We start from the raw sequence: 15191 nt of genomic DNA, 5'->3' as shown, positions 1-15191 counted from the left end.
AACTTAATCTGGGTGGCTCTCAGCTGAGCTGTGAAATTGCAAAGATATGGTACTTTCAAGAGATTTCTATCTGACAGATTTGCTGCTTCTCTCCGCACTCCACTTTCAGATATTTTACTGTTACATGGAGTGGATCCATTGGCTTATACTCTCTTAATCTTCTTCCTGATAGACAGACCAAGCCTAATGTAAAACTGTGAAAACACAGAATATGTATTTAAGTGAGTAGCCTATTTTCTTTTTTCTATGGACAGTCCTGTTCAGGTTCGATGCAGCCACCATATGGATGGGCTGACAAAGTAAAACCAATTGTGTGAATACAGGACAAACAGTCCTTTGGTGAACCTTAACTTACATATATATGATATATCAAACAACTGCATGCAGCTGCATTGGAAACGGCTAATCCGGGGTCTCCAACCCTGATCCCAGAGATCACCTGTCCTGCATGGTTTAGGTCTCACATGTGATTACAATGAGTATTCACTAGCTCTCTGTTAACGCAGGGAGACATCTAAAATGTCCAGGACCAGGGTTGGAGACCACTTGGCTGCATCAAGACAATCCATCTCACACATGTACCAGCCACCGCAACGCTAAAGTTGCTGACGAGTCATCCATTTGACTTTATGCTGCATTTTCTCAGTTTTTACTCGAATAATCAAAATACGATGAACAACTTCTATTGGGAATTTCAAGAGCAAAAAAATGTTTGCCCTTTCATGATGTGCTGGTTAGAAATTTGTATTTAAAAGTGATTGTTTTTCAGCAATTGTTGCCTTCAACTGTTCTATGTATCACATTCATGATTTCCAATCATGTCTGTTGTGTTTTATATGACAATTGTTATATTAACTTTACTCAAAGCCCTCTCTTTCATAACATTGCATTTGATCAACAACAGCCCTGAAAATGAATGATGGGAAAAAAAAGCACACGCGTCTTCCTCCAATCACCTTCTGTATCTTTCAGAGGTAACTGGCAAGCAGATCTTTCCACTCATATAGATGCCTGTGGTAGGAAGTTTCTCGTCTCGTGACTGTAATCCAGATGGCACCAGATACTTAAAGTCTAGTAGCTGAAGGAAACGTGCACAAAGTCAAAGATACATCAGCGTCGTCTGTTTTCATGCCGTCTGTGTAGCAGGTTCAGCAGCTATATTTAGAAATGTTTGACTGTTTGTGGACCACGTGCGTATTCACCTATCATCTGTTTGTATAAAAAAAAAAAGGCACATATTGTACTTCGAAGGATAAACGCTGTGGCTTCTGCTTAGAAAGCAGTGACTGTTCAGTTCCTTAGATCCTCAGAGTAAACCATCTGTGTGTGGATGCGTGTCTCTCTCTACCAGCTGGAATGTAGAAAAGAGGAAATATTCATTTGTCCTTGTCCTTTTTTTATGACTCAACGCAGGTTGTTTTGAATAACCAAGAAGATCCCTTGTGTTTGGTGCGAACAGACCTGTCGCTGGTTCAATAGCTTAAGAACACTTGATCAGGTTGAAGGTGAAACTCTTACTGACACTGCTTTGGATAAAAGAGTATTTTAAAAGATGTTGTCAAATATTTTTGTATTACTATTAAGAGCTGTTGGTACACAGTATTGTTGTGCTTAATATTATTACCTCAGTGAGGATAGGGGAGCCAATGTTGATCCATACTAATGACAAATGACAAGACTCCTTAACTTGGACACTGTCAAATACCAATATGTTGGAAACTCCCTTAATGGAGCCCCCTACTTGTTTTAGCTGTGTTGTGAGAACGGGGCCTGACAGCTGACATTTGCTCCATATTGATATTAATGACCCAACCGACATTCTTCGACTACAACAACAAATCTCCCTGATGAGGCCTCCTGCGTGCCCCTCTCCGAGCCGGAGTGAAATAAAAGGAGCACACCAACTGTGTGGTATGAGTTTTGCCATTTTGTCCAAGTTTATACTTTTTTGGAAGATGATAAACTATAGGTATGTTGAAAAGCATCTGGTTCTGTACAGTGATCTGAGGTTTGCACGGCATCTCTTTTAAGTTTATGTATGGAGTTTGCATGTTCTTTCAGTTAAATTCAATTTCCCCCTACAATTCAAAAACATGCACTGCTTCAGCAGCATTAGTACTAATGCGTGCAAATACTTGATTTGGCTCAGGAGAGGACTCAATGCATCAGACACGTTTAAGTCACAGGAGCTCATATTTATTCCGCACACATAAAGTAAAAAAAAAAACAAAAATCCAAAAGACAAAAAAAGAAAAAAACCATGACAATTCTAACGTGTATCAAATCCAATGACCGGGAAATTCATATTTAAGACTTTTAATTACAACATGTTCCGTCAGTTACTGTAAGAGTTTTAAAATAAAACCAGCCAAAGCCACAGAGAACAGCAACCGTCTTAAAATAGTTACATTTGTGTGTCTGTGTACAAATTACAGTCGCTCAACACCAAAGATACCCATGCAGAAAAAAATACTGTACACTGTTCTACAGACACAAAGCAACCACAAATGAAAAGTACTTAGAATTCCCCTAACTTCAAACTAAAAAGGTTTTTCTTCGTAAAGTATCCAAACAGCAGTAGCTTCATATCTGCGCCTAAACCAGCACACAGTGGAGGAACTCCAGCACCACCCTCACACGCACAAGAGAAGATAAGTCCAATGTAAGGCAGAAGATATAGTCACTATTACAGCCATCATCATCATCGTTGTCATCACTGTACAACATATACACAGTTCAAACATGGAAACGGATTTTTATTATTTAGAATACAGCAATATTCATGACATCCCTCACCCAGAAAAACAACAACAAACAGAAGCGACCAGGTTCCTTATAAAAGTCAAAGTGATGCATCATGAGTACAAATGAAACGCAGGCGAAAATTACTTGCATGACTTTTGCTTGTGTTTCTTTTTCTTTTCTTTTCTTTAAACACTTCAAACAAACTACACATGATTCTGATTTGGTGCACTCCTTTCGATTAGTGTTGCACTTACACTAAATAGTCGTATTTCTTTTCCCCCTTCAGGCGGTTTGACATTTGATGCTGTTGGATATTTTTCGTGGCTACAGGCCAATAATGCAGCGCTTGAGATTGTTGACGGGGCTATCATGGGAAAGGCCTTGTTTGTTTGGATCAACAAAACAGCAACTTTCAGAGTCATGTCCATGACAGACTTGTTGAACACTTTTCCGCTCTCTGCAGCCAGAAAACATTCTTACAGAGCTGAACAGGGCCCGTGCAAATGTTCTAGATTATCCATCACGCTGTCAAACACAACCATTTATGGATTTATACACAATGTGCACACTTTGTGCGTATTTGCCAAAAGCAGTGAATCAGCTTAATAATAATCCTGATCATTTCAGAGCCACTGGAGAAACTTTCTTTAAAGCCAAATACAAATCTGTGACTTTATCGTCACTGTGTCTTTGCAGCATTGTGCCAGAAAAGGCAGGGACTTGGGTGTCAATGGATGGAAGCTGATATTTTGAGACCTGTTAATTAGATGCAGTGCCTGGATAATGTGTGAGATCCTACTGGTGCTGATTTACACATTTAGCGAGGTATACGTATGGAGGTGAGTCATTTTTCATACAGCTTTACAATGATAATATAGCGCACTTGCAAACCAGTGCTTTGGTTTTGATTCTGAACTGGCTGCACATTAAGAGTAAGTTGGATCATCGCATGCAGGTATTATCAGTTGTTGTGTCACATCAGCTTGACTTTGTTTGAACCTTGAAGCTCGGCGCAAACTCATGACGTATATCTAAAACAGTTGATCGAGTATGGGAAAGATTTTAATCGCCGCTGCGATAATAATACGGAAGATATTTTAACCCGAGATCAGCCACAAGGAGCCAGAATTAGAAACCGAAATAAAACACAGAGGTTAATGCTATAGTTAGTCTGAGAAACAACCCTCAGACCATGTGACCGTGACCCCGTCTGGAGAAACCGCTGACACTCTACACCTCAACCAGTGGAGGGATCTGCTGCGCCAGGCTGTTCCTTCCAGTCTCAGGAGCAGAAGACATTCAGTTTCTGGAGTGCAGTAACTTGAAAGTGTTTGTGGTGGATTTGGAAATACTGAACTGAACAAAAACAGAAATGGAACGTTTGTGAAAATCATGCAAATAACTTGTCCTTATTCGCTCCGTCCACACAAAACGCAACAGTTTTAGTGTTTCGATGTAAGTAAAGTAGATTAAAAAAGCTCAAAAGATAAAATCCAAAGATCACTGTTATAACAACTCAACAGCATACAAACACATTCTTTCTCTTAACTGTGGTGTTTTGCTTTTTTTTTGTGGCTGTACATTTCGGGTCTCCATTTCCCATCCTGGTCCTTAAAGTTGTGAATGTAATCTCGCCCGGCGTTGGACCAGTCAGCAGCGAGTGATCGCAAAATTCCACGAGGAGTAGCTTCTTGATTCAGTTCAGTTTGTGCCTCTCACTGCCGTCAGCTGCAGGTCTGCAGGAAAACGTGAAGGAGGCCGTTTGGCTTTGGGGTGGGTAAAAGAGGTCAAACTGTCCGTGCAACGGCTCAGCGGAAAAAAAAACTAGAGCGGCAGCTCTCAGACGTCTTGAGGGATTCCTTGATCTCTGCAGCCTGAGCGAGGAAGGAAACAAGGGAGGACAGAAGTCAGACTCATTGAACTGGTTATAGAAATAACACATCTAAACACTGTTATCAGACTCCCATGGCCCCTGCTAAGAGGGGCTTTAAATAGCTCCGTGGAATTACCAGACGTTTATCTTGAACTTCTGACAGCAATACCTTGTCATTTTACCCTCCATTTCATCTCATGGAGCAAATTGAAAGCACAAAGCCTGAAGCGTTAGGAGCGATTGTTTCATCGGGCTTTGACTGTCAGGGTTAATCATTACTGGGACTCCTGCGGGGGCAAATAAGACCAATTTAACTTCTATTCTGGGTTCAAATGTATCGGCAGCTTAAATTTAATTATCACAGTACTGAAATTGTTTCAGAAGAATTACACTAATCAATGTGTCAACATGTCAACGCAAAAAAAAAACTTTTACACACTGGGAAAGAGCAATGTGTGTATGTTTCATGAGAAAATTATTCATCTTGAAATTTTGTGGCAACTGTTCCACACTCAAAAAAAACAACTATGCAGTTTTTCAGTTTACATATCAGAAATATGTTCGATTAACATGAGCATATTATGTTTCTTGTTGTTAAATGGTTCATTCTAATACATGTTCAGATAATGTGAATAAATGGGATTCAAACAACTTAATATGAATAGATCAAAATGTGCAACATGATTAAATTACATTAACTCAACAAATTATTTTTGTGTTTGTGGAAATGACGGCAAATCATTTTTTTCAGTGCACAAAAAAGGTGAACTGGTAAATTGGACTGTAAAAATGGCTAAATAACAAGCTGTAGAAAAAAAAAACAGATTGGCTCTAAGTGGCTCTAAGTACAAAATAATGATTGAAAGTGTCTTTTGGCTGCTTGAAGAATTCAATGTAAAAAGTGGGATATGTCTTTATACTGTCGTGGTACATAGTTTCTGTCTTGTCTGTTTTCTGTTTTAGTTTGAAATCTCACACTGTCTCTGGTTTCAGGCTCCTTGACTTCCCCTCCTCATGTCTGATTGCTGTTCCCCGCCCTGATGGGTTTCACCTGTGTCCGAATGTGATTGTCTACACCTGGTGGCTACATTAAAATGTGGGCTTCCTTTCTGTGTCTGGTTGCCACTTCCTCTGTGTTTTTCCCCTGTGATTCTTTATGTTCTTTGGGATTCCATGCCTTTACATTCCTTAACTTCCTGTGTTCCATGCATTTTATTTACAATAACAAGAGCATTTGTCTCTACACCTGCTGCAGTCGGCCTTTAAATTCACCTTACATACATGACACATACAAAGACCTGCAACCATTGGACCTGTTACACTGATGGTTTTTTACGAGAGTCTTTTCATAAAATTTGTCTTTACATTAATTTCAAAACGTGGTTTAATACAGAAACAGTTATGAACTCCACATATTCTGTCTTTTAAATGAGGTTTTCTTGTCATATCTTACTTTGAAACAGTGAAAGACACGTCGTGACAAGTTGCTTTTGCGCACTTGATTGTTGATTTCTATTCTTTGTTTCAGGGAACTCACACTCTCGAATCTACATGGCAACCATTGAATCGTAATATACAATGTTGTTTTAGGCAAAACTGAGAAACCCTGAAATCACAATGTTGTGACGCCAAGTAGGTTGTCTTCCCTTCCATGGTTGGTGGCTCGATCCCTCATCTCACCCAGTCCATGTGCAGAAGTGTTAGTTGGCAAGAAATTGAACCCCAAAGGTGCTCCTGGTGGGTGTGATTGGTGTGTGTGTGTGTGAATGTGACTGAACTTGTAAAAATGTGTTGACAGCACTGAGGCAAGGACTGACAGGAACCATGTGACACAGTTAGAAGCTCATAGCCAGACTCATGTTAATGATGAGTCAACTAAACAGCTCAATAAGTCACGCTGTTTGATCTCATGAGATTTGTGAGGATACCGAGCACACCTTGTGATTTCTGCGAGAGGGAGAAGATCATTGGGAAGTTTCAAATATTTTCACCAAGTTTGGGAATGATGCTTTGGCATAATCAAAAGCCTTAATATTAACTACATCTGCATTTAGCTGAGTTGCATGAAAACCTTGTGTGTAATAAAGAAGCGAGAGAAAAAAAAGAAAAAAAATCAACACCTACCATCAGAAACTTCAGTGACGACGAAGAGCAGAGAGGGAGAGAAGACACAAGACACGGTGAGTAATCACTTGTTTGTAGAGGTGACATTATTCATGTATGTCAATTCGTATTCCAACACAATGTGGCCTCGCTTTTAATTCAGATCGATGATTAAGTGAGCACAATTCCAGTAATACAAGCCCAGCTTGTTTCTATTAGATGTGAGGTTGAAACAGCACCAAGGGGAGACAATATAAGCAATAAACGAGAGGGAGAGACTGGGGAGCAGGCAGAGAGTGGGAGGAATGATGTGTGAGAGAGAAAGAAGGAGAGAAAAAAGAGAGAAGGAGCAAGGATATGGCAAGATCAAACAGGAACAATCATTAGATAGAGAAAGAGGCAGATGGAAGACGATCAGTGGGAGGGAGATAATACCACAGTCATTAGATAGATGGACGAACAGAGAGGGGAGGGAGGTGTGTTTGTAGAGATGGAGTTATGGAAGAAAGAAATACACTGATGATACACAAAAAAATGCTCATTAGTGGGAAAAGAGACACGCACACACATTTACAGAGTGTGATTCATTGTAGGAGGGAAGAAAGAGGGAATTATATGAACGTTAACTCCCAAAGCTAAAAAATATAGATCCGATATGTATCTAATGACAGATGATCTCATGAAGGAACGGGTTCAAAATCATTGCTTACAGGGAAATTTTTATCGTGTTCACTATGAATATTCAACAGGTTGCTGCTCGCAGGTTTATGGATTTTAGCAGCAACAGTCGACGAAGACGTGCGCCCGGAGGCCTGAACGAGCAGCGGGAAGGAGTGAACAAAAACACACCGGGGGAGCCGCTCACTCCCCCCCAAACCCCCCACCAACACCCCCCCACCCTCCCCAGCCACCCACACACACACACACACACACACACACACACAGGCAGCAATTACCTCGCACATGGGCTCATACGTGCGCACAAAAGAGACAGCGGGTGATAATTCAAAGGCTGAGAGCACTGTGTGTGTGAGTGTGTGTCTTTATACATTATTAAGGAGTAGATTAGTGTGGTCAAGATTGAAGAAGATCACTGATTTTTTTTTTTTGTAGGTCAGAATTGGGTGATGTACTTAGATTTGGAGATGAAAACGTGACGGTACGACTGATATAATGTCTGGATGGAACGAAAGGTTTGAGTCAAAGATGACACCAAGGTTCCTCACTGATTGCTTGTGCACGGGCAGCTGACGGATTGCCTTTGGAGATGGTGGGATTCGTAGGATCATTCATCAATCATCACTTGCTTTGAAGTTTCCACCTACAGTAGGTTTATAGAAACACTGATGTATTGTAAATACTGACTTGCAAGGATGACCATGTCCATTCCCCAGAAGATGCTCATGATCCATCCCACCATGATAACAGCCGTCAGTATCTGGATGAAGGCCGCTGCCACGTTGAGCCAGAACACACAACAAACGCCTCGCTCCGAGATCAGATCGCTGCGAGCGCCGCACAGCACCGTGAAGGCTGAGATGAAAGTACCTGTGAGGCAAACACGGCAACACATCCTGTTATTATAAAGAAAACAACCTTACCTTATACAGTTTATCTGTTATCCTGTGTGTCGATTTGGCTCTGCGATGTCAACGCCACAACATAATTATAGAGTTTGGAGGAGTTTCCTACTCTGGTTAACCTCCAGTGAAATAAACATCTTGATTAAGACGTAATTATGAAATAAACCAGCGGAGAGTTTGTTTAAACATGGTGAAGATTTGCATGTAGTGTCCACCGCCTTCAACCTCTCTGTTCATCAGGATGGGATGCTCACATGTGCTAAACGCAAACATCAATGAACATTTGTTCTGTTTGGGCTCTTGCCACTGTGGATTTTAGTATCAAGTTTCATGTCTGTTTGCAGGAAAAGCTGGAATCACAAAACATCAATAAACATATAGAGCAGAGTGGTCTTTTCAGGCGCTAATCTTTATAACAAGTTTTAAGAGTATGGGAATGGTCCAACCTTAAATGCTACTGCAGAATTGGAAACAGTTATGTAGTTTTAATGCATAAAAAAGCAGTGTCAAACTTAATATTTACAAATTGTTTTTATTAAAAACTAAATTGCGTGTCTTCATGAACATGCCCAAATAAGTATAAATACTGACTTGTATGGCAGCAAGAGTAGCAATGACCATAAATAGAAGGTAAACTCGTCCGATACAGTGAATAGAGTTGATGAACGTAGATGTGACATATAGTAATCAAATAAACAGTGTCTGCCATTGGTGAGTAGCTGGCAAGGGTGGGCAGAGAAAAGCACATGTACCGTAGAAGTCGACCAGATGTACACTTATCTACTGTTACCACCCTGAAACAGGATTAACTCTGTAGACAAATCCCCCGGCTGCTTGAATGAAATCCAATATCACTCCAGTCGAGTTATCAGTAGACCCTGACCTGGAGACCTTTGTTGTACAGTAAATGATGCTCTGCGTGTGTGTGTGTGTGTGTGTGTGTGTGTGTGTGTGTGTGTGTGTGTGTGTGTGTGTGTGTGTGTGTGTGTGTGTGTGTGTGTGTGTGTGTGTGTGTGTGTGTGTGTGTGTGTGTGTGTGATGTATAGTAGAACTGTGCCACTCTCTGTACGCAGAAATCAGATCATTTCATTGCTCAATGTTTCCATGACGACGCCTCCTCTGGACTGGGATATATATAAAGAGTTGCTCCCAATCATTTATCATCTTAATTAGATTTCTAACATGTTGTGATGAACCCAGTAAGTTATCAGCAGTTTCCCAGTCTGTTTTGACATGAACTTATACAGACTGTCAATCGGTGTTGTAGTTGCATAGTGCTCTTTGACCAAGCTGACAAATGTTGCTTCTTGTTAATAGGTTATATGTTTTCAACTGTAATTCGCGAGAAACAAAGACAAAATAAAGTCAAGTGGATTTATGTGTTTCTTAGGTTCCTTTGGGGTTTCCCTGTTCACACACAGTCGGCACAAACATCCACCGTTCATTGCACCTAAAACATTAAACGACATAAATGACAATAAACAGGACAGTGACGACAATAAAGACAATAACCGTAATAAATAAACAATGAAAACAGTCAACAAGCCAGCGTTTGTTTGGTAAATAGATCTATGTTAGGCAATCTGAAGGACTTCAAGCTCATTTCAGTCGTGAACCAATTGTTATCTCTCTGAGAGCATCAGGAAGAATTCATACAAGATGTTGTTGTGTGATAAGATTTTTTTGATCTTATCTCTTCTGTCTTTCCCAAAGAGAACCATTTGTGTATTTGTGTTTCAAACCCTGGCATTTCAGGTGTTTATTTGTATTTAAAGATGTTTTAATTTCAACAAATTCTATACTAAGTAATAATCATTTTTCAATGCTTATCTTGTATTTACTGTTATATTTTCCTTATTTGTTGCATCATCATCGCCCTGCATAAAAGTGCGGTATGAATACAATTTCTTGGATTAATCAAGAAAGTCTCGTTGTGTTTAAAACCGTTTTTATTTTTTTTATTTCCTCAGCTGTGTGAAAGTGAGGTGATTTTTCTGCAAAATGAGTCATCATCATGTCAAAGAAATATTTTCCCTTTAACGAAGTCATAAATTATTCAGACAATCCATTGATGTTTGGACTGTCTCTTTGTTGGCTTTTCCTAACCTTTCCACAAACACTGAAGCGAATAATGTGAATACTGAATGTGGCACATGAAACTGCCCGGTGGGCATTATATGCCTTTGCATCGTGGCCTCGGCGCTCCTCTCTCTGTTCTCTCCTTTCCTTGTCACATTGGAGAAATTCAAACGGCAGAGCACGCCGTGCAGGTCGGGGGAGGCAGTGCCAGCTGTATCTCCTGCCTCAGGAAAAAGAAAAAAAGCCAATGTCTAAGTCTTTATCATTTTGTCACACTGCTTTTCTTTTCCCTCTGTTTGCATTGCCGTTTCCACACAGTATCTCACTTTCTGATTAATGTCTTATGACTGACTTTGCACAGCAGCTAAAAATACACGACTCTGCCATAATGAATCTCCCTATACCAGCACAGATGTACCAGATTATATAGGTGTAATCAGTCAGTCCAACCATGTCTGTGTATTTCAAATACACATCAAAATATTTACTTTAACAAGACCTGCACAGACCTTATCTGGAAGAGTTTCCAAACAGTTAGGCCCCGGAAAATAACTTTTTGAAAGAGAAAAAAAAAAAGTGAACATGTCGGTCTGCATGTGGCACAAGGAGTGATGCATCGAGTGTTTACGTTTCCTCTCAAAGTTTTGCTCATTTCAGATCTTCCCACAGAGAGACTGACAGCGGGCTAAAATGGGAATCCTCCCAGAGCCGCAAACGATCTGTTCAGACGGAGAAATTCTCAGGTCGAGAAGGCCACACCCACCAGCAGATGCCCTGGCTGCCCACCTCCAGACATGAGCCGGGATTGACAGCGAGCTGGTTGCTAAATGGTTACTCATTCCATCTAGAGATGTAGGGATTTCATCGTGCGCAGTCTCCATCAGGTACCACTCACATGCAAAACATGATCACCGAATTCAAAATGCGTGTGAGCGACGCAAGCAATTATCACTTCCATTTTGGATTAATGTGTTCAGCGTTCTCGTGATAACAGGTGATCATCCTGCCGTCATGGTATTTGGTCTAAAATATACCAGACAACAGTAACTAGCATTTTCCCATCACCCAAGACAAAGCTCATAGTGTAGAGGTTAGCACTCTCTATTCACAGAGAGAAAGCGACAGGCCTGATGGGGCTTTCTCTGTGTGTTAACCTGCATGTTCTCCCTGGGCACAAGTGGGTTTTCCTCCGAATATTCTGGTGCATTTAATGCTAATAGATGATTTTGATAAAAGCTGTGTGAATGTGAGTGTGACTGTGCGTCTCTCCATGTGACCTTGAATAGGATAGTATACGCATATAGTTTGAAGTCTGTAAAGGACAGCTGAAATAAATAAACGGCATGACTGGCAACAGCTCATTTTCAGTGGCTCATGGGACTGAACGTCAGTAGCATGGGGTGGGTGGAGCTCCTCTTTACTGGATTGCCTTATTGCGGGGTTGCCACCATTTTTCCCAGGGATCTTGCCGCTCTGGTTTTCGATCCAAAATATTTAGATGATCCTCATATCATTTCACCAAACGTAGTATTGTTCACCCACTAATAAGAAACATAAGCTGGGTTTAGATCATTTATTGTTTGCTTTACCCAACTATTGATGTGTCGTTGTAATAGTGATCAATTGTATTGCATATATAAGATACAATATTCTCGCTGTTCATTCCCACATGAGGATAATTTAAAGTGATACTCTTTCATCATCTGCAGTTTGAGTCCTGAGCTGCATTTTTCACTCATAGCGACAGTGTTTTTATTTCTTTAAATACACAAACACACAGTAGAAATTAATTATAATGGTTTAAAACCAAAGTTGATAGCTACAAATGATCTGAAGATCTGAGGGATTATTTCTTTCTGAGTTTATGAGTGACTACCAACTCATATAATGTGGTTGGTCATTTGCTCCACTGTAGATTTAGAACCACTGACTGCTGCGGAAGTAATTTCCTGTCTAATTGATGGATAATCTAATCTTTTTTTTTAATGGCTGCTGGCCAAGAAGACGTTACGATCTGTGTTCGAGGTTGCTATTTCTTCAGGGAGCTATTGGAAATGATGCTCTCTTTTCATCAAGTGAGTAGAAGTCCACATTACAGTCAATATTACAGTACCTTATATTTGCACTGGGTTTTGATACGATGCAGCAGAGGAGCTAAACAAGTCTGCAGCTGGATTAAAAACTGAGCAGCTATATTAAACCACTGTAGCAAAGTTTAAATGAATCTTTTCCACCAGAGAAAATCTTCTCTTGGATTCCTTATATGTTGCATGTGCAACATGGTGAGAGTGTGCATGGTATGCGTGTGTGCGGGGAAGATATTACCCAGAGTAATAACTATAATTACACAAAGAACTCTCCAAAGCACCCGCTGGTAGTGTGGGAGGTTAATGATGGAGTGTAAGAGTGTCAAGGACTGAAAGAGACGCAGACATGAAGAGAGAGGAAAGAACAGGACGACAAAGAAGGAAAAGACAAAAGAAAAAGTGCTGTAAAGTGGCGTCTGATGAGTTACTTGAAGAGGCATTGACCTCACACATTCCTCGACGGCAAAAATAACCGCATGCATTACTGCTGCTGTTCTGAGTCAGCACTGCTCCGCTGAAAGTACCTGTGGACAACTCTAAAGCTTCCAACCGAAGCTCGGATTGACATTTAAAGTAACTCGCTGTCTCCTCACATAAGCAGCCTGTAAGCACTTTCACATTGTGTTCTACCATTTTCTTTATCAGGTAACCACATCAGGTAACTTTGCACTTCTTGTTTTTTTTCCTCTTAAAATTTTAATTGTAAACACGTGTTTAACACTCATATAGGCATGTCTTCCTCTCAGTGAAGCCAAACGATTGTTCAGGTTGACATTATGGGACGAAAGACAAAGGTTTATCATGAAAACCATGTATGCATTAACCCGGTGCAAGGGACCGTTTTCCCGTTCTAAATATAAATGAAAAACAGTCTGTCGTATCCAGGGCTCTTTTTGATAATAATGGATCGTATATTACTAAAATAGTACTAATGTGTAGACAATCTTTTATGGAAAGTTTTTTTCTCCCATTTTTTTCCACAAGAAAGACTAAACATCTATGATTTTGGTCAATTTCAATGTTTTTTTAGTACATTTTCTTAGATATAAAGGCACATCATTTATATATTTGCACTTAATCTTAGCACACACATTGACGATAACGTTTTGAATTTCAAAATATTTTTCGTAACGTCAGTGTCTGTTATACTGTACTGTATCTTTTCATTGTTTTTCACTGCTGCACTGCTTTACTCTATCGGTTGTTTTCTGAACTGAATTGAAAACATCAATAACTTTATGTTGGGGTCAGCGTGTGATCAGAATATGCAAATTACCCTAGTGGTAGGCTACCGGAAGGTTCTACCCTGTCAGAGGTAATTTACATATAAACGAATCGCCAAACAGAAGTAAATTGTTATTTACGGGTTGACAATTACTGATCACTAGCGGTAGGCCACCAAAGTAATGGATTACTGGAGTAATAGATTACTAAGGTAATGTACCAAGTGTAAGTTATGCAAAGCTATAAAGGTTGATTGGAGTAAATAGTCAGTTATCGGCCAACAGCTTTGAGCTAAAAAGGGTCGCCTGACGGGAGGAACCTCCACGGGGTCCAATCGCGAAGGCGGTCCACCAGTGGCACGACCGGTCAACAGGCGTGACGGGTCACTCCTTTGTTGACAACTGCGGGTCAGTGGCGTGACCTACCGAAGCGCCTGTGGACCCACAGGAGGCGACTCGCTGGAGTAACCGGGGAAAAGCTCAAGCTGCGAAGGCGTCACAAATGGCTATTGACCTATCAATGAACAACGGTACTTGATTACGAGTGATGATTAAATTACGGAGAGCAACCTATGATTCAAGTTATCAATGAAACAAACCTGCGATTTGTAAGTCAATAACTGAGGGGAGGCTGAATTACTTCGGTGGAGTGGACCACCGAAGGTGATCTGCAAGTAATTTAGAATGGATTGTTAATCAAACAAGTTTGGTTATTTATCTAATAACAATCGGGAGTAATCAAGGAGGAGTTGGAATTAATTAAGTAAAGTCGGGGTTTACTAATTAAATACAATGAGTTATTTGAATGAGCTAAACCATTGAAATTGAATTAAATGCAGTTAGGATTATTAATTGGATAAACTTGCGCTTTATGAATTAATAATACTGGATAATTGGATGCTGAGATGCACGAAAACCACTTAAAAATGATTAAAAGCACTCTTGAGTATTAATTGAATAAATTGACTAATTTATTAATTAATAAAGCATACAAATTATCTATCTGCAACAAAAATAAATGAACAATAGCTTAGAGACAATTCAAGTTGTGATTAGGTTAACTGGGTAACAGATCAATCAATAATAGTGCGGGTAATTAACCACAGAAAATGCGATGAAACACTTAAAATTATTTAAAAGCAATGCGGGTTATTCCCGTGGAAAACCTGCATTCATTCGCCAACGCCTCCTAGGTGTGTTAAATTACCCAAAGCGTTAAAATCATTGAAATTGATTTAAACCATTCAAACTATTAATCAATTGAATATTACCGTTACTTAATCAAAGTCGGGGCACCAGCTGAAGTTAGGGTCTTAAACGAAACATCAGTCTTAAAAAAGAAAGTTCAATTAAAATGTTTAAATTATTATTTCTGATTGAAATGATAATCGCAATTTAACTGAAGCAGGAAAGGAAGGCTGTAAATCCGAGCACTGACTGTTACAACCAGCAGTTGTCGCTGAAAAGCACACAAAAACCACCAAGAATCGTTCAATTC

General features: G+C 40.0%; 1 protein-coding gene across 1 annotated transcript in view; it reads right to left on the bottom strand.

Annotated features, from left to right (window-relative positions):
* Positions 1 to 2177: 2177 nt before the first annotated feature.
* stum (stum, mechanosensory transduction mediator homolog) overlaps positions 2178 to 15191 on the bottom strand; it is a 33426-nt gene continuing 20412 nt past the window's right edge. Inside the window, exons 2-3 of the mRNA XM_080491292.1 lie at positions 8083 to 8269; positions 2178 to 4619 (exon numbers count right to left, since the gene is read on the bottom strand). Coding sequence (XP_080347418.1) covers positions 4442 to 4619; positions 8083 to 8269 — 365 coding nt within the window. The 3' untranslated portion in view covers positions 2178 to 4441. The remainder of the gene's footprint in view (positions 4620 to 8082; positions 8270 to 15191) is intronic.

The sequence above is a fragment of the Lipophrys pholis genome (genome assembly GCF_963383615.2).
Source record: "Lipophrys pholis genome assembly, chromosome: 21".
Classification (NCBI taxonomy): Eukaryota; Metazoa; Chordata; class Actinopteri; order Blenniiformes; family Blenniidae; genus Lipophrys; species Lipophrys pholis.
This window is presented reverse-complemented; position numbering and strand designations above follow the sequence as displayed.